Raw genomic sequence first — 17,875 nt, 5'->3', positions numbered from 1 at the left:
ACACTTGACCACTGAGCCACCCAGGCATCCCTAGAACTTTTATTTGAAATATTCCAAACTGGAAGCAGCTCAACTGTCAGTCAACAAGCAAATGGATAAACAAATTGTGATATAACCATCCATTGGAATGCTATTCAGCATTATAAAAAGGAATGGGCTGTTGTATTTTAGTTGAAGACTACCATATTTAAAGTAGATTCATCTTTGTTATATTTTGCTTGATTTGTATTAAAATTGATTTTCATTCTCTTAGCACCCCCTCCCTGCCCCTGGAGGAAACTAGCTTAACATTAAAAAGTTGGTTATAGATGAACCATACCAGGATGTAAGTTGCATTTGGATAGTTAAAAGTTGAGAACTTGTAGTCAGAAGTGGTCAGTACAGTTTGTTCCTGCTGAGGACTTGTTTCTATAATCCCAGGTAGTTTAAACACGATCTGTATATAAGAAATGAGGTTGGTGATGGTTGTGTGGATTTTTCATAGGCAGGGCCATGGAATAATGGAATAGAGGAAGTAGAATTTAAAAGGAAAGGAACAAGCCCTCAGGTTGGCTGCTGCACAGACAAATTCTTTCAAATAAAGCTTAAGATAACAAAGATTAGTTCCTGGAAAATACAAACAAAACAAAACAAAACCCCCGCAAAAACCCTAGTCCCTTTCCTAGCCTGGTCAGCTACTTCCTTCTCTTGCCTCTGGCTCAGAGGCAACAGCCCTGGCTTCATTGCTCTCAGGGTATTGTTTCTGCGAGGGGTTACTGTTTCCTGAGGCAGCCTCTAACCTCTAGCACCCCGCTTGGCCTAAGTTATCCAGGTGTTTTGAGGAACCAAAAAATGTGATTTTTGTTGGACTCTGCTTACAAAGTTGCATTCGCTCTGTGTAGTCTGTCACAACCCCGATTTTACCCCATTTATTTCTTATCTTGCAGAATGAAAAGTCTTTTCCCACCTCATTCTCCTTTTTTAAATGACATTCTAACAACAAAAACAAAAATGTTGCAGTATTAGGTATTTTAAACAATTTCCTAGAAACATTTTATATAAAATTTATTTCTTATTTTTAGTTAATATATCTTGCTTACAATGTATCAGATGTTATTCTAAGTGCCTATTAAAGATTAGCTCATTTTATCCTCATGATAGTGTTATTTGATGTCTAATATTATCCCTATTGATGAGTAAGGGAACTAAAGAACAGAGAGGATGAGTAACTTGCCGAAGTTCATGTGGCACAGCTAGTCTGGTTCTTTAGACTATGTCCCTGATTACTATGCTACATTTTGCACCATGTTGAGTGTAATAAGATAGAATTTATTATGATCTTCTTGTGTAAGCCAAATTGGTCTTACAGCAAACCTTGTGAGCATAATATACAGGTGAAGACAGTTCCAGTGAATGTGTCAGGACCTTAAAACAGCTCCTGGGAAATCCGTTTGATGGCACCACTGAAACCATTAAAATAAAAAGATTTTTTTAGAAGCCTTCATTTCATCTGGTGTGGTTATTTATGGTTTTTAATTTCTTTTTAGGCATGTCACACCTGAAAAATTTTACGTGGAAGCCTGTGATGATGGAGCGGATGACGTACTTGTCATTGATCGTGTGTCCACAGAAGTCACCTTGTCAGGTATTTTTCAGCCCCGGGCAGAAGTGGCAGGGAGAGACCAGTACCGCACTTGCAGTAATTAAACTGATCAGGGGCATATCCGTGTGTGGCTTTTAGAGTACCATCTGGTAAGATTTTAATTCCTGCCACCTCATTTGATTTTTATGCATTCGTTTTATGCTGCCTCCTTTTTCTGAAAAGGAGGAATGATCTTGATGTTTTTACTGTCTGTAAGGATTTATTTATTTATTTATTTATTTATTTATGGTAAGGATTTAAAAACATAATTATTTCTTCATTTCTCCCTTCTTTCTACTTTAATGGGATTGGTTTTGTTGAGGTCTCAATTCCTTTCTAGCTATAAGATTTAAGGTTTTTGAGGGTGAGAAAGTTGTTTGAGCATTAAGTGTGTGGAATTTTAACAGCTGCTTTTGTTTTCGAAAATATTCATGACTGAGGATAATTTATTAAACAAAAAATTATATGTATATATGTATCACTAAAACTTGTGTTTTTGGCAAACAATGTTCCTAAGCTTTATCTATCTATATCTTGTCTGTCTCTCCAGTATATTTTGGTTTTGCTTCTCTGGGGTATGAAAAACAAGGTTTTTTTTCCAGTTGTATGGAACATGGATTTCTGATTAAATGTGAAATAATTTTGGTAATATCACATTTAGAATTTCATATTTCATTTATTGAAATATTCACCTCTAGACAGAGTTCTCTGTTTTCTTGTAAGTACAGTATTTGAGTAACCACTCAGTAAGCTTTCAGTAAGCGTAAATATCCTTTGAATGGTAAAGTGAAACATAAAAATATTTTGCATGAGATAGTAAGGTTTAAGAAATGGCTGGCTGTAATTTTCTGTTTTCTTAGTTATCTAAGTTATTCTGGTAAGTATCATACATAGTTTTCCTTTGATCAAATAGTGGAATTAGAGGTCTGTTTTAGTTGGATAATTTGGCATTTCCTATGTCCGTTGGTGGCTGTGCTCTCAAGATTGCCGATTGGTTTTAATCAATGTTAGGGCAGTTTTATTTTTTTATTTTTTATTTTATTTTTTAATTTTTATTTATTTATTCATGAGAGACACAGAGAGAGAGAGAGAGAGAGAGAGAGAGAGAGAGAGAGAGACAGGCAGAGAGAGAAGGAGGCTCCATGTAGGGAGCCTGATGTGGGACTTGATCTGGGACTCCAGGATCACGCCCTGAGCCAAAGGCAGGCACTCAATCACTGAGCCACCCAGGTTTCCTTTTCTAATCCTCTTAAGTGGACACAGACTTAGCTTCTGGCAAGAGGTTGAATAATCTTGGTTGAAAAATAACCATAGAGGTATCCCACAGTTTGCTTGATGAGGATGCTAAAGCATGCCACTTTGGGCACTTTCTTCTAGATAGGCAGAGGCCTTTATATTCACATGAACTTCTTGATTTTATATTTTGCCGAAATGGAGGTCTAATAGTAATGAAGGACTATTGCTTTCTTAGAACAAATCATGCATGTTGATTTTGAAGTAACTATGGGAATCAAACTAAATTTTTTCTATCAGTGAGCTTTTTCTCTGTGATTTTTCCTTTTTTTTTTCTTTTAAAGTCAAGAAAGATATTCCTCCTTCAGCTGTTACGAGACCAATATTCGGTATACTGGGCACAATCCATCTGGTGGCAGGTAAGAAAAAATAAGCTAAGATGGGCCAAGAAGTTAATTAAATGGGCACAGTATAAGATGAAGGCATATTTCCTATCATGCTTGAAGCAATAAATCTGTAGATTAGATATTTGTCCCTAATTTCTAAAAGTGACATATTACGACAAGCAGTTAAATTTATCAGCCTGTGGTTCTTTAAAAAAGAGTTTTGGTTTTATTTTTATTTCAACTGGACTTGAAATCCCTAGTCAAACTGGACATTTCTTCGTAAATTCTAAGAGTATTTAAGTAAATATTGTAAGGCACTGATGGACCAGAATATTCTATACCATCAACCCCATTTTGAGGTCGAATATGACATAGTGCATGTTAGAGAATGTTACCTAGTTCTGAGTTACTGGGAAAGTGATTTTGTTTATCTAAATTTCATTTCATTTAACTTAAGAAAAAGATTCTTATATTATCAGGCAGTGTGCTAGATGCTGAGTTATAGAAGATGCCAGACCCTTTTTTTCCCTGCAGTTTACAGTCTAGCGAGAGATTCTTTTGAGTAGTAAATTACTGTAGTAAGGTGTGACGAGTTCTAGAGAGAGATGTATGTAGGAGACTTCCAGGAAGGGTACTTGTGGGAAGAGCTTTGAATGGAGCTTAAGAATTAATTTAGTGGTAAAGGCTTACCCTATTTTATTTTGGGAGGAGGAGGTGGCCAGGATCAGGGTTGGGGTATTATTCATGGTGCTGTGATACTTTCTTAATTCTGGACTGTTCATCTTGGTGATGTTGCAGTGACCAGTTAGTTATATTGCCCCAGCACATCTCTGTACTGTTTATAATGACGTGTAGGACATAGGAGTAATGTAGACAGGACATTACCTCTTCTGCAGTGACCCAGGACATTACCTCTTCTGCATCATGACCCATGATGCTTTAAGCTACACCCTGGGAAGTGTATTAGCAGAGGCCTATATGCCTTGGGGATGGCAGGAGAAAAAAAGGAGCGTATTCTGGCTTTCCCTCTGCTAAGATCACTGCTTTTGCTTTTATTTTTTTGAGAAAAGATTTGACTTTTCAGTAGGAACTTCTCTAAGTAATGCGCTGTTCTTTCTAGTCATAAGTCATAAGATTTCCTTTAAAAAAACTCCTGGGCCTTTTATCTGTATTGCACAGTGCAGTCTCACTCTGCTGACCTTTGGAGCTTAAACAATACAGAGTGCCACTTTTGGCTTTAGAGTTGCCTCTATTTATGTGTGTTTGGCTTTGCTTTTTGCAGGTAATTATCTAATTGTTATTACCAAAAAGACAAAAATAGGTGAATTTTTCAATCACGTAATCTGGAAAGCAACAGATTTTGATATCCTTTCTTATAAGAAGACAATGTTGCACTTAACTGATATTCAGGTAAGAACTGGAAACACTAATTGCAAAACCTGACATAATACCATGGTGGGGCAAGGCATGGGAGGGATGGAACAAAGAATGTTTGATGGATTTCTTTTAAGCCTAATGATTTCAACAGCCCAGAGAGCAAGGTTCCTCTGCATGCCTTTATTTATTTATTTATTATTTATTTATTTATTTATTTATTTATTTATTTATTTATAAAGATTTTATTTATTTATTCACGAGAGACACAAGGAGAGAGAGAGGCAGAGACATAGGCAGAGGGAGAAGCAGGCTCCACGCAGGGAGCCCGATGTGGGACTCAATCCTGGAACCCCAGGATCACGCCCTGGACCCAAGGCAGATGCTCAACCACTGAGCCACCCAGGCATATGGGTGGCTCTATATGCCTTTATATGTAGTCATAAAATGTAGTTTTTAAAAGTCCTTTATATATTTTATTGTCCTTCGTTTGTTTTTTTTTAAAACTGACTCAAGGTCTTTTTTTTTTTTAAGATTTTATTTATTTATTCACGAGAAACACAGAGGGGCAGAGACACAGGCAGAGGGAGAAGCAGGCTCCATGCAGGGAGCCTGATGTGGGACTCTGATCCTGGGATTCTAGGATCGCACCCTGGGCTGAAGGCAGGCGCTAAACTGCTGAGCCACCCAGGGATCTCCTGACTCAAATTCTTTAGTTATGAAATTTCATATGTAGAGAAAAGGACAAACAGAAAATGCACCTATATCCAACAACCAGAAATAAAATATGAGATACCTTTGATGTTCCTCTGATCCTGTTGTGTTCCCTCTTTACCCAGAGAAAAAGTATTCATTGTGTTTACCACATGTAAATAGAAGTATGTGTGTTTCTGTCCAAATAGGCCCTGTTTTAGGGGCACCTGGGTGGCTCAGTGATTGAGCATCTGCCTTTGGCTCAGGGCATGATCCCAGGGTCCTGGGATCCAGTCCCACATCAGGCTCCCTATAGGGAGCCTACTTCTCCCTCTGCCTGTATCTCTGCCTCTCTTTCTGTGTCTCTCATGAATAAATGAATAAAATCTTTTTAAAAAGCCCACACACACAGCCCTCTTTTTAGCACAATTCCTGTAGGCACGGATTTTAGTTATCCTGGCTCAGCTGTTAGGGAATGCAGTCCCCCAACAAAACAGTTTAAATTTAAGTTACCATGGTATGTAAAATAAAGTTTGGTCCAGCAAGGTGGAAGTGCAAAGAAACAAAAAGTAGCGACTCTAGAAATGAAGTTTGAATTGAACATAGGTGGGGTAGAGAAGATGCAGCCGACCCTGGGAATGCGGCACTCGCCTTTCACAAGGTTCTGGTGCACAGCCAGAGGTCTTGGTGAAGGTGAACTTCTCTGCATTCTTGATGATTCGGTTGTGATGAGAAGGTTGAAGATGCCCCTGAGGAAGTGAAGTCAGTGACAGACTTCATAGGAAGGGAACTCTCTGGGGTATTCTATGACCTTGAGAGTGCAAAGGATAAGATGTTGGAAGCCAGTCCAGACTTAGAAAGGTTTATGACAGTTAGGGGCACCTGGGGGTGGCTCATTCAGCTGAGTGTCTGACTCTTGGTTTTCGCTTGCGTCATGATCTCAGGGTCCTGGGATTGTGCCCTGTGTTTGGTTCTATGCTCAGCAGGGAGTCTGTGTGAGATTCTCTTTCTCTCTCTTTCTCTCTGTCTCCCTCCCCCCCATCTCTCCTCTCGCCCTCCCCCCATCACCACTTATGCTCTCTTGCACATTCTCCCTCTAAGATAAATAAATCTTTTTTTTTTTTTTAAAGGTGTAAGACAATTGGTTAGGGTGTAGAAAATATTCTATGTAGATCAATATATTCACTCCTATAAGACATGGTAAATAAGAAATAAAAATGGCTGTATTTATTAATAACCCAGTAATATTTACCTGAACAGTTTCTTCCTGATTGCTATACTTGGTTGTCAGGCCATGCAACTAATTTTAACATTGCTCGCTGCATGTGTTTTGCTTGTACCTTTTGTTTTTTTTAAAAAAAAGTATGAGCCCAAATTAAAAATTTCATAGTATGTAGGTTTCTAACATGTAGATTAACATGTTAATCATTTGATAATCCATTAAACGTTACCAGACATTATCAGTTATTTTTTAAAGGAAGGATGAAAATCAATGTCAATCTTGGTATTCATTGGGAAAGCCAGCTAAAATAATTATCAGAAAATAAAGATGAGTATTATCTTTATTTATCTGGATTTTTCTTCTTAGTCTTTTCATTTACAAAAAATTTAATTCTCATCCAGCCCCGTAAAGTTTCTTTAGGAAGAAGGATGGTATTATTCCCTTGTTATTTACTTGCTGTGTTTTTGGGCCTTCCTGACTTCATGGTTTCACTTATCAAGTGAGAGTAATCATAGTAACCCACAGGGTTTGTTGTAAGGGTGCAAGAGAGTCTCTAAAGGATCTGGAACTTAGGCGGTCATCACCTAAGGCGGTGATGTTTTGTTAAAATAACTTCTGCCCCTTAGAGCAAAAGCTGAAGGCTGCTGTAGGGCAACAGTTGTACCCCATCAGTTAAGGTAGCAACACCATTTGCTGTTTATTGAACTCCCTCTGCGGGTCAGGAGCTGGCCTAGGCCCTGGGGATGTGGTGAGCATTCTCTCTGGGTCCCCTTCCAGTGGTCTTTAACAGGGCCAGCCGGCTTACAGAGCTGGGCAGATCCCGTTTTTCAAGTGTGAAGCAGACTGATGTTTGTCCCTCCCCTCTGTTTACAGTTACAAGATAATAAAACTTTCCTAGCAATGATCAACCATGTCCTGAATGTGGATGGGTTTTACTTCTCAACAACATATGATTTGACCCATACTTTGCAGCGGCTGTCCAACACTAGTCCAGAATTCCAAGAAATGAGTCTCTTGGAAAGGGTAAGCTTCACCTTCAGTTACTTTTACTTATTTTGTTTTTGGTTTTTTTAAGGGGCATATTTCTATGTCATCCATAAAAGTATTATTGATTTTTCTCAGTTATGGCTATATCAGGCTCACATGTGGGGTCGAAAACACAACATGTTCTCGATATCCGTCACAGTTGCAAATTCAGGATCCCAGAATCTGCGAGTGTTACACAGACAGGATTGAGAGCCAGTGGTGTAAGTATTCAGAAATTCAGTGTAAACAGACATGTTGGTAGTTTCCTGGCTCTCAGTGTTCTGTAGCATAGCAGTTATTAATGTTAACAGCATAATTAAACTTGTAAAATTAATGTTCCAGCAGGTGATATTCTTTATGCAGTGGTGTTATTTATAGTTTTTGCAACTAGAAAAGTAAGAACTGATTTAAGAACTTGGAAAATACTGTTTTGTTTAAGGTGGGGTTTTTTTTTGTTGTTGTTATTTTGCCCCCCCCCCCCCTTCTTAAATATGAGTGTATCTTTGAAACTAGATCTCAGATGATATCATCCTAAAATTCCTGCTGTTCAGGAACCTGGATAATTGCTGCCTGGATTTTTTTTAGTAACAAACCGTTAGGTGTATTTAGGGGGCAGACAGAATTTAAAAGGTTGCTGTCTGTTACCTATTAGGCTAGATCCTATGAAATTGCCAATAATTGACCATTTTGACCAGTAAAAATTATAATTTCGTACAGTTCAGCCTAAATCAGTGTTTTAGTTGACTGGTTCTTTTAAGATTTTATACTGTAATCTAGTAAAATTATATGTAGGCTTGGATGTAAATTAGATGTAGGCTAAGCAATCAAGCAGTTTGGCTTTTAACTACAGAGACTGTTGCTTTTAAAAGCAGTTGCTATGCTGCATTCTCCATTTGTTAATCAGATGTCTCTCGGATACCTACTGTGTACCAGGTACTGTATCAGCCAGCAGGGACACAGAATGAAAAGGATGGCCCCATGTGGGATCCTGCAGTCTACTGGGGAAGCAGAAGTCTGGGCAGTCACAAAATAAGGGACAGTTGCTGTCATGGGACTGTGTACCAAAATGGGGTGGGATCCCAAAGGAAGTTGGGGTCTCACTGGGTCTGGAGGAGCTGGGGATGACTTTACACAGGAAGGTACTTCTCAGCAGAGACTGAATGCCTTGGTCAGGGCACAGTGGGAGAAGGGAGGGTCCCAGGCAGAGATGGTGGCAGTGAAATGAGAAACAGAGCCATCTCACATGTTGGGAAGAGAATTTGTCAGCTAATCAGGAGTGCATTAAAGTTAACGTAGGAAATCAAGACAGTGACAAATGAACCATATGTACCTTAAACATTTTGTCTAACTTAAAACGTAAAATTTACACTGACTGGTCGATATTTTGGTATAGGACTCTAAGCTTTTCTTTGTTTTGGGTTCCTTGATTCCTGTGCAGAGTATATCCATAACACTTTCCAGTTTGTACAGGTTCTGTACAGTTTGTACAGAGTCTGTACAGGTTTGGACACCCACAAAGTGATGTTTGCAGAATCCTGTAGATTTTGACTGTGTTTCTCTAACCTTCTAGAGCTGCCACCCCTCCTCTGGATCCAACAGCAGTATTGTTTTAGCTTGCCTTTGATCACTTTAAGTTCCACATATCATTCAGCTTTATAAAAAAAAAAAAAGTAGGGATCCCTGGGTGGCGCAGTGGTTTAGCGCCTGCCTTTGGCCCAGGGCGCAATCCTGGAGACCCGGGATCGAATCCCACGTCAGGCTCCCGGTGCATGGAGCCTGCTTCTCCCTCTGCCTGTGTCTCTGCCTCTCTCTCTCTCTCTCTCTGTGACTATCATAAAATAAATAAAAATTAAAAAAAAATTTTTATAAAAAAAAAAAAAAAGTAGTTTGTTTTTAAGTCCCATCTCATTGATGTGTAAGACATTTAGTTTGTGTAATGATGAATAACAGGTGCAGCTGGCACAGAGCAACTGGGAGCACACTCCTGAGCCTGGAAGTGTGCCCTGGGGCTGACTGTGGCCACCAGAGCCATTCCCTGCCAGAGCCACACCCGGGGACTGTCAGCTGTGGAGGAGCGGGGAGTGTCAGTTGGTGTGTTTGGTAAAGAGAGTTGAGAGAGTCAGTTCACCTCCTGTGTTGTTGAGGGAACTTCCCCTGTATTTATAGTCTGAAAGTCAGTGGTCAGAGATCCCAGCACTGGGTAGGCCATGCAGAGGTTTTGTTCTGCTGGTAACAGCGAGCCAGTGAAGAATTCCCAGCGGACAGGAGACAGGTGGTGTGAGAGAGCCCCTGCTGGCAGCATGTGGAGGGATGGGTGAGAAGAGCAAGGCCAGGACTTGAAGCCCAGGAACCTGCGGTAGTGAGAAGCAGGAGTCAGGTGCTAGCCAGGGCGGTGGGAGCAGAGATGGAGGAGAGGGGGCGGATTTGGAAGGAGATTTAGGACTTGGCAGTTGACTACAGATAAGAGAACGAGACAGACCCCAAAGGACTCCCAGCTTTCTGTCTGGGCCCACAGCACGGGCCTGAGCCAGTGGGATGGGATTCACCCAGAGGGAGGGCTGATTTGAGAGGAAGACCTACGTGTAGCCACCAGGTGGAGACATTGATTGTTAATAGTTCTCTTTCTGTAGAAACTTGGGTGGGCAGGAGATACTTTATTGATTTTAAATCTTCTCTCTCAGGCAGATCAGCGGTTTGTATGGAATGGTCATCTTCTAAGAGAATTTTCTGCTCAGCCAGAGGTAATGGACACTACATAAAACCTGCTTATTTGTTACAATCCAGGTTCTACTTGGATACATATGTAAAATGGCTGCCTAATCACCTGGGATTTTGGTAAATTAGTCTGATTTAACTCAGTTTATAACTTACAAAGCTTGGATAGGTCTCCCCCCTCGCATTGTTCTGAAGAAGCCCAGTTTTACTCTCATCTTCTATAGAAGCCTTAAAAAAATACTTATGTAAAAATACATTGCTTTCTGTGAGTAAGAGAGGATGGATTTTGGTGGGTGAGTAGTGGGGAAATCAGGGGCCCCAGGAGGTCCCCGGGCAAGTGCAGAGTTCTGAATTTGTCTTGAGTCACCCAGGAGAGACATGTGTGGATGTCATCTCCCGCTGTCCTTAGTTTGTACAAATGTGGGGTGAACAGGGACACCCAGCCGGGAAGCATTACATATTGAATCTAGTTACATAGATTTGCCTCGGGTCTTTATTTCTCGTCATTTGCTTTGCTTTGCTTTTGAAAAAGGAGTTTGAGCTGCAGACAGCACAGGTGTTTCTTTTCCCTGAATCAGTGGAATTGTTATAGGCAAAGTCTGACAGGGAGGGAGGTAGAAGTTTGGCAGCTTCATGCAGTTTTATTAGTGTTCCAGGACCTGAATATGTAAGCCCAAATGATGGTATCACATGCTTAAACTGTTTTTTAATTGGAAAGACAAGGGTACATTAGAGACATTTTAAAAAAATAAAGTTAACCATAAGCTTGATACCTCATTGTATTTGTATGTTGCCTCCATAACGCACAAATATTTTTATAGAGTATAAAACTGTTTTATGCTGCACCTTTTATTTTAGGACCATATATATTCCTTTTTTTTTTTTGTTTTTTTTTAAGGACCATATGTATTCCTAAATGTAATGTCTCTCTTCATTTCAGGTCCATCGGTTTGCTCTTCCAGTATTACATGGCTGTATCCTTACATAGTATCACTCTTTAGTTATCTGGCAGTCTTTAATTCAGTTTTAGTATGAGGCAGGTTTAGGAACAACCTCAGTTGTATGAGGAGAGTGTTTTTTGAATTAATAGAAATTGCTTTTGATAATAAATCATACCTATTAACAGAAAATCTTAGAATACTGAGGGATGCTGGGGTGGCTCAGTGGTTGAGCATCTGCCTTGGGTTCAGGGCGTGATCCTGGAGTCCTGGGATTGAGTCCCACATGGGTCTGTCTCCCTGCATGGAGCCTGCTTCTCTCTCTGCCTGTGTCTCTGCCTCTCTCATGAATCAGTAAATTAAAAATCTTTAAAAAAAATCTTAGAATACTGGTAATAAGTGACCTCCCCCCTTTTTTTTAAATGAACTCTTGAGATAAAATTATTCTCTCTGTTCAAGAGTTCTGGCGCTGATAGTTTAAAGAAGGAATATGCAGACTGTGTTTTGTCTTTTATTAGACTTTGTACCAATAAACAAGAGTAGTTTGAACCTGGCTATTGAAATGAAAACTTTCCCTTTCCCTTAAAGTAGTTAGATTCACAAACTGGGGTGACCTGGAGAGGAGAATTGAAATTAAAAATCGTATTTGTCATTTGAAATAACCACAGAACAAAATGAGAATAGATGGTACACAAAGATGTCTACCAGTATGCAGGAAAGTCTGTACCAATGCAAATAGTCATCGTCTAATTGTAAGTTCATTTAAATAATTTATCATAGACATTATTCTAGAAACAGGGAAGCAGAGTGAGCTGGCTGATAGGAGACAGGTAGCTGATGAGCACCTGTAATCAGCACTGTGCTGTTCCTGCAGAAACAGAGGCAATCTTTGTATGTCACATACCCCCAAGAAGCTTATTATGGAAACAGTGTGTGATTTATTTGTTCATTATGTTAATATGATTTCTTTAAATTACATTATTCTTGTTATACCTAAAAGCAAAGAAATATGGAGGGGAAACATCTTTCATAGAAACACTGGGGATAAAAGCTCTTGTTTATCCTGTGTCTCCCTCCCCTTCCTGGAATATTTTTGAGTTCCCCTAAGACTAAAATAAGCAATGAATTTAGGTGGTGCTTTAAGAGGTTTGGGCCAATTATGCATGTTTATGTGTTTGTTTCCAAAATGAAATTGTGAATGGACTGTAATTAAATGAGTTACGGAACAGTTTGTCTTGGAGATTTTAGAAACAGCCTATCCATTCGTTTAGCTTTAAATCTAAAGTTTTAGGGCAGCCCTGGTGGCTCAGCGGTTTAGCGCCACCTTCCGCCCAGGGCGTGATCCTGGAGACCCGGGATGGAGTCCCACGTCAGGCTCCCTGCATGGAGCCTGCTTCTCCCTCTGCCTGTGTCTCTGTGCCTCTCTCCCTCTGTCTCTCATGAATAAATAAATTTAAAAAAAAATCTAAAGCTTTAAATAAGCCTCTGGTTAACATAGTTACATAGTTTCAGTGTTTGGTGTGTATACAGAGAATGAAAAAGAACAGGCCTTGAGGCAGGAGCATGCTGGGGCAGCCAGGGTGGACAGGGAGAAGTGGGAGCCACTGCAGGGAAGGACCCGGTCTAGGTTATGCAGGGCCTTTGTGGACTTTGTACTGTAACTGTAGTGAGAAACTGGGGATCCGGGTAGAGGATTGGCATGGTAGGTAAGACAGGATCACTGACAGTAGTGTGGAGAACAGGCCAGAGGAGAACATGAGATAATATAAGGACTAATTAGAGGCAGTTGCACTAATCCATGTGTGAGAAGCAGTGGTGCCTGGGGCCAGGATGGTAACAGTGATGGTGGTAGAAATGGTCTGGTTCCAGACTTGTCTTGAGGGTAGACTTTGTAGACTTTTCTGACAAATTGTACCTGGGTTACGAAAGAAGGGGATTTAGTATGAATCTAAGGTTTCTGGCTGGGGTAGGTAGAAGGAAGCCATCCATTGACATGCAGAAAAGTCTGGAGGTGGGAGTAGGGCCAGAATATCCAGAGTTCCACTGGACTTGCTAAGCTTGAGATTTCTCTAACTTCCAAGTAGAGATGTCACTGAAGCAGATGGAGTAATGCGGTGGGAGTTTACAAGGGAAGGTCATGTTACGGTATAAACTTGAGAGTCTTCTAGGCACAGATGGCATTTAAAGCCACGAAGCTGATGAACTCCTCAAAGGAAGGAATGCATCTAGAGAAAAGAAAAGGCCTGGAGAGAGAAGATGGCCTAAAATGGAGTTCTAGATGATGAAGAAATGCTAGAGCCACAGACTGTTGGACTCAGTGAGGACAAAGTGGGAGAACCAGTGTGAGTGAACTGAAAGGACAGGAGAAATGAAGATGAACCAGCAAAAGGCAGTGAGGAAGAGGGGAAGCACCCAAGTGAAAGTGGTGTCCCACAAGCAAATGAAAAGACTGTTTGAAGGCACAGGGGGTAATCAGCTGGTACGCTTCTGGTTGGCTAAATGTGAGCATTCGAGAAGGAGGTTAGGTACCTGCTCCCCTGCTTTTCCTCCCGAAATGAGGGATATCACTGATGAGAGGGATTCGCAGAAGGGGAAAGCACAGTCTGACATCCTTGAGTGTGTGACAGGTAGAGTCTAGTGCTCAGGTCCTCCTCCGCCAGGAAGAGAAGCAGACACATGGATGTGGATACTGGCTGGTATATGGGGATGGCTTTTATTTCCACAGAGGAACAGGAGACAATGTCAGTTGGGTGAGTGGGATGAGGGAGGAGGTGTGTTGGAGGTTGAGAAGGTGTGGCATGGGCAATGAGTGGCATAACGCATTGATAAAGACCAGAACTAAATATATTTACATGGTAAAAGTTAGATCATGGTGAGGAATGCTGTATGGTTTTTATTTTCTTCTTGTTCCTTCCATGCCTTCTGGATTCTCTGAAGTGTATGTATATCTGTCCTGTCATCAGAGGAAATGATTCAGAAAGCAGTCATTCATATTCTATGCTATACTTAATGTAATGGGTGAATGAATGAATAAATACTGCCTTGGATTCTGCTCTGGCACTGGGTTTTAAAGAAAAATGAATTGGGAGTTCAGGATGAGTCATTAAGTCTGATGATAGTAGGTCAAAGAGAGGGATGAATCATTAGAAATTCATATTGCTGGTGTCCTTCAGTACCATCATTTTGAAAATGATTTGGCATTCTCTTGTGAATTTACCAGAACTTCCCCTATGCACGCCCAGTATGTTTATACCAGGGCAGGTTTGCAAGAGTATTCACAGCACCACCATTGGATGGAACTAAGGACTTAAGTTCCATCAGGGCTCTCGAGGTATAGTTAGGGCTCTCGAGGTATAGTCTTTGCAGATGGTAGCACTGAGGACAGGTGGCCTACTGGCTCGTGCAGTCCAAGCATGAATCTTAGGAACTTACTGGTGGAAATAAACAAGGACTGAAATTTATCAAGAATGTGGTGCTGTTTTTATAAAACCTAATGCATAAGCAAGCCATACGTTTTTAAGTCATGTTTGCATATGGTGAAATTAAGGCAGGAATGTGGTCTCCTGAGAATAGTGTTACTTCTGGGTAAGAAGTCACTTGGACAGAATGGGAAAATAACATAAGTAGATTCAGGGTTTTGGTACTGTTCTGAAGTTGGATGGTAGATTCATAGATATGTAATTTATTAGGCTATTAGGCTGTATAATGGATGAATCAAGCTGCGTTAAAAAATGTTACATATAAAAAATATGCATAGGGCAATCCCAAACAAATGAGGAAGGAAGAAAGATAATAAGGCCATTGAGACAATGAAAGAAACCTGTCTTTCTTTTTTTTTTTTTTTAGATTTTATTTATTTATTCATGAGAGACACAGAGAGAATGAGAGAGAGAGAGAGAGAGAGAGAGAGAGGCAGAGGCACAGGCAGAGGGAGAAGCAGGCTCCATGCAGGGAGCCCGACGTGGGACTCGGTTCTAGGTCTCCAGGATCACACCCTGGGCTGGAGGCGGCGCTAAACCGCTTAGCCACCCTGGCTGCCCAAAACCTCTCTGTTATGGTATCAAGCATTGGTAAACATGAAAAGTCAAAGTAATTCTTAAGAGAATTTGGCATTTTCTAATAAAATCCGGTGATGAATATACTCCATGACCTTGCAGTCTTAACTCCTTAGAGCCACTTCCTGATGTCTATGTGCGGAGATCTTTGTTTGTAGCATTTTTATGCTAGCAAAAACTGGAGCCAACCTGGACAGTAGGCTGGACGAACTAGTGCGGCCACAGTGGATAGAATACAGCTACAGCATCAAGTGAGCCCCAGCCCCATATTGTTGAACACACAGAGCAAGCCCAAAGACATACACAGGATAATTCCATTTATGTAAAAAAGGTAAACTGTTGAGTCTAAACAGATTGCTCAGTGGCAAAACTAGAAATACAAGCAAGGGAGTCGTGTACTGATTGGCTAGTGGTCTGCACTTGGAGGGCAGCAGGGGGGGCTAGATGCAGAGGAGTGACTGCTCTGGGTGCTTCAGAGGTGCTAGGGGTGCGCGTGTAGGTGAATGTGAGAGCAGGTTTAATGATTTTTGTTATGATTAGTCATATGTAACTGAAACTGGCCATTTTATTTTATTTTATTTTATTTTATTTTATTTTATTTTATTTTTTATTTTTTTAAGATTTTATTTATTTATTCATAGAGACGCAGAGAGAGAGAGAGAGAGAGAGAGAGGCAGAGACACAGGCCGAGGGAGAAGCAGGTTCCATGCAGAGAGCCTGACATGGGACTCGATCCAGGTTCTCCAGGATCACGCCCTGGGCTGCAGGCGGTACTAAACCGCTGCGCCACCGGGGCTGCCCGAAACTGGCCATTTTAACCAATTCTGAGTGTATAGCTTAGTAAGTGGCATCTCTTTCCTAACATCATACGAAGAGCATCAAACCATCTCCCTCTCCCCAATCAAAAATTCTCCATCTGGGAAGCAATAGCTCCCCAGACAGGACTCTCTTTGTAAATATTTAGATACATTGTGTATTCTTTTCCGATTATTATATTTTCTAATAACATCGTTTTAATGTAAGAGGTTTGTATCTCTGTAGGCTTCTGCAACCCTTTATTCTGGCATGAGGTGATGAGAAGCCTGTGTCCTGAGGGTTCGTTGGGATAGAGCTCCTGAGCTGTAGTGAGCCAGTGCAAAGCACTTATTGTTACAGTCATTAGGGAGATAATTTTATATCAAGAAAAGCTTTTGAGGGAGATACCTTTTTTTTTTTTTTTTCATATTCAGTTTCACTTTTCCTGTTTCAAGAAAAAAGAATCAAAATTTGTTTCTGGATAATCCTGAATTCACAGTTTGATCTGTAAATCTTCATATGCATTCCAACTGTTTTGGTTAATTTATATTTGTAATTATGCATATGATATATTTATGTGTGTGTGTGTGTGTTTTAATTGCAGTAGCCTAGTACCCCCCCCCTTTCCATTTCTTACTTGGAGGCAAAACTATTTTAAATTTATGTTTTCATTTAAAGGAGGGTTTTTTGGTAATGTGGGTAATATTTTACTTTTAGAAAGTGCTTGAGGATAGCAGGGAAAGGAAATCATATTTTTAAAAAATTTTTCGTTTTTTGAGAGCACAGGTAGGGGGAAGGGCAGAGGGAGGAACCCAAAAAGATGATACATTCTTGGTCCGTTTTTTTCCTAAGGACGGAGTCATTCTTGCTAGAGTACATTTTCAAATGTAATCTGGAAATAATACCTATGATGTTTATAAATGTTATATTTTTCTTAATGTATCTAAGTTATTACTATGCACTCATGTTCTATTAATGGAAAATACTTTGATTGGATTCTCATCTCCAGGAGAAGTTGTTTCAGAGCTGGTGTGCGCTATTATGTAAGAGGTGAGATTAATTGTGTCAGTGTGATTCAATATTGGGTTATATCTATGACTAATTAATGTTTTGTCATATGGTGACATGAATGTAACCTTTTGTATTTTATTTGTTCTCATTATCATTTGATAGCCTCACTAAATATTTATCTCCTGCTTCATTATAATAATTAGGTAGGTTTTCTGTGCTTTACTCCAGCTACTGTAGTTACATTGCAAATGTTCATGAGACCCCATAGGCTGCTTCTTACTGCTTTAAGAGAACTCATTCATATTGTTTGCCGGATGTCTGGAGGCCAGCTGAACTCAGTGTAGTTTCAGTAACCTAAACTCACATCAAAAAGTATTTTCTTTTATTGCTCTTGGGTTTTTTGCATGCATAAAGCTAGATATTTGACTTTATGCCTTCAACTTTAAAGATTTTCGTTTTGAGCATTTACTAGGGTTTGTACTAGTAACATGCTAATTTGCTTAAACCATGCTTTTAAAATCTGCCTTAAAAATTACTGGCATTCTGAAAAGGAGATTTTTCTTAACTTTTTCTTTTTTCTTTTCTTTTCTCTTTTCTTTTCCTTCTGCCAGAAAATCAGAATAAAATCCTGTGGGCCATATATATCAGAATAAAATCCTGTGGGCCATTAGAGAAATTGTAGAAGTTAAAGGTTATTCCCTTATTACAGGTAGTATAGGCAAAAGAAGAAAGGCATTTAGTAAGGGACATGGTCAAAATCATACGACCAGAATTGGAGTTAGCTCCTTCATAACTAGATTTTCTTG

At 40.0% G+C, this 17,875-nt stretch overlaps 1 protein-coding gene across 1 annotated transcript in view; it reads left to right on the top strand.

The window, feature by feature from the left end:
* Positions 1–17,875, top strand: part of SACM1L (SAC1 like phosphatidylinositide phosphatase) — a 59,387-nt gene that overhangs the window by 17,181 nt on the left and 24,331 nt on the right. The window contains exons 2-8 of the mRNA XM_025458249.3: positions 1,527–1,624; positions 3,199–3,273; positions 4,523–4,650; positions 7,403–7,552; positions 10,237–10,296; positions 11,211–11,244; positions 17,007–17,108. Of these exons, the coding sequence (XP_025314034.1) occupies positions 1,527–1,624; positions 3,199–3,273; positions 4,523–4,650; positions 7,403–7,552; positions 10,237–10,296; positions 11,211–11,244; positions 17,007–17,108 (647 nt within the window). The remainder of the gene's footprint in view (positions 1–1,526; positions 1,625–3,198; positions 3,274–4,522; positions 4,651–7,402; positions 7,553–10,236; positions 10,297–11,210; positions 11,245–17,006; positions 17,109–17,875) is intronic.

The sequence above is a fragment of the Canis lupus genome, chromosome 20 (assembly GCF_003254725.2).
Source record: "Canis lupus dingo isolate Sandy chromosome 20, ASM325472v2, whole genome shotgun sequence".
NCBI classification, from domain to species: Eukaryota; Metazoa; Chordata; class Mammalia; order Carnivora; family Canidae; genus Canis; species Canis lupus.
Note: the sequence above shows the minus strand (reverse complement) of the source record. Positions and strands in the feature narration are given on the sequence as shown.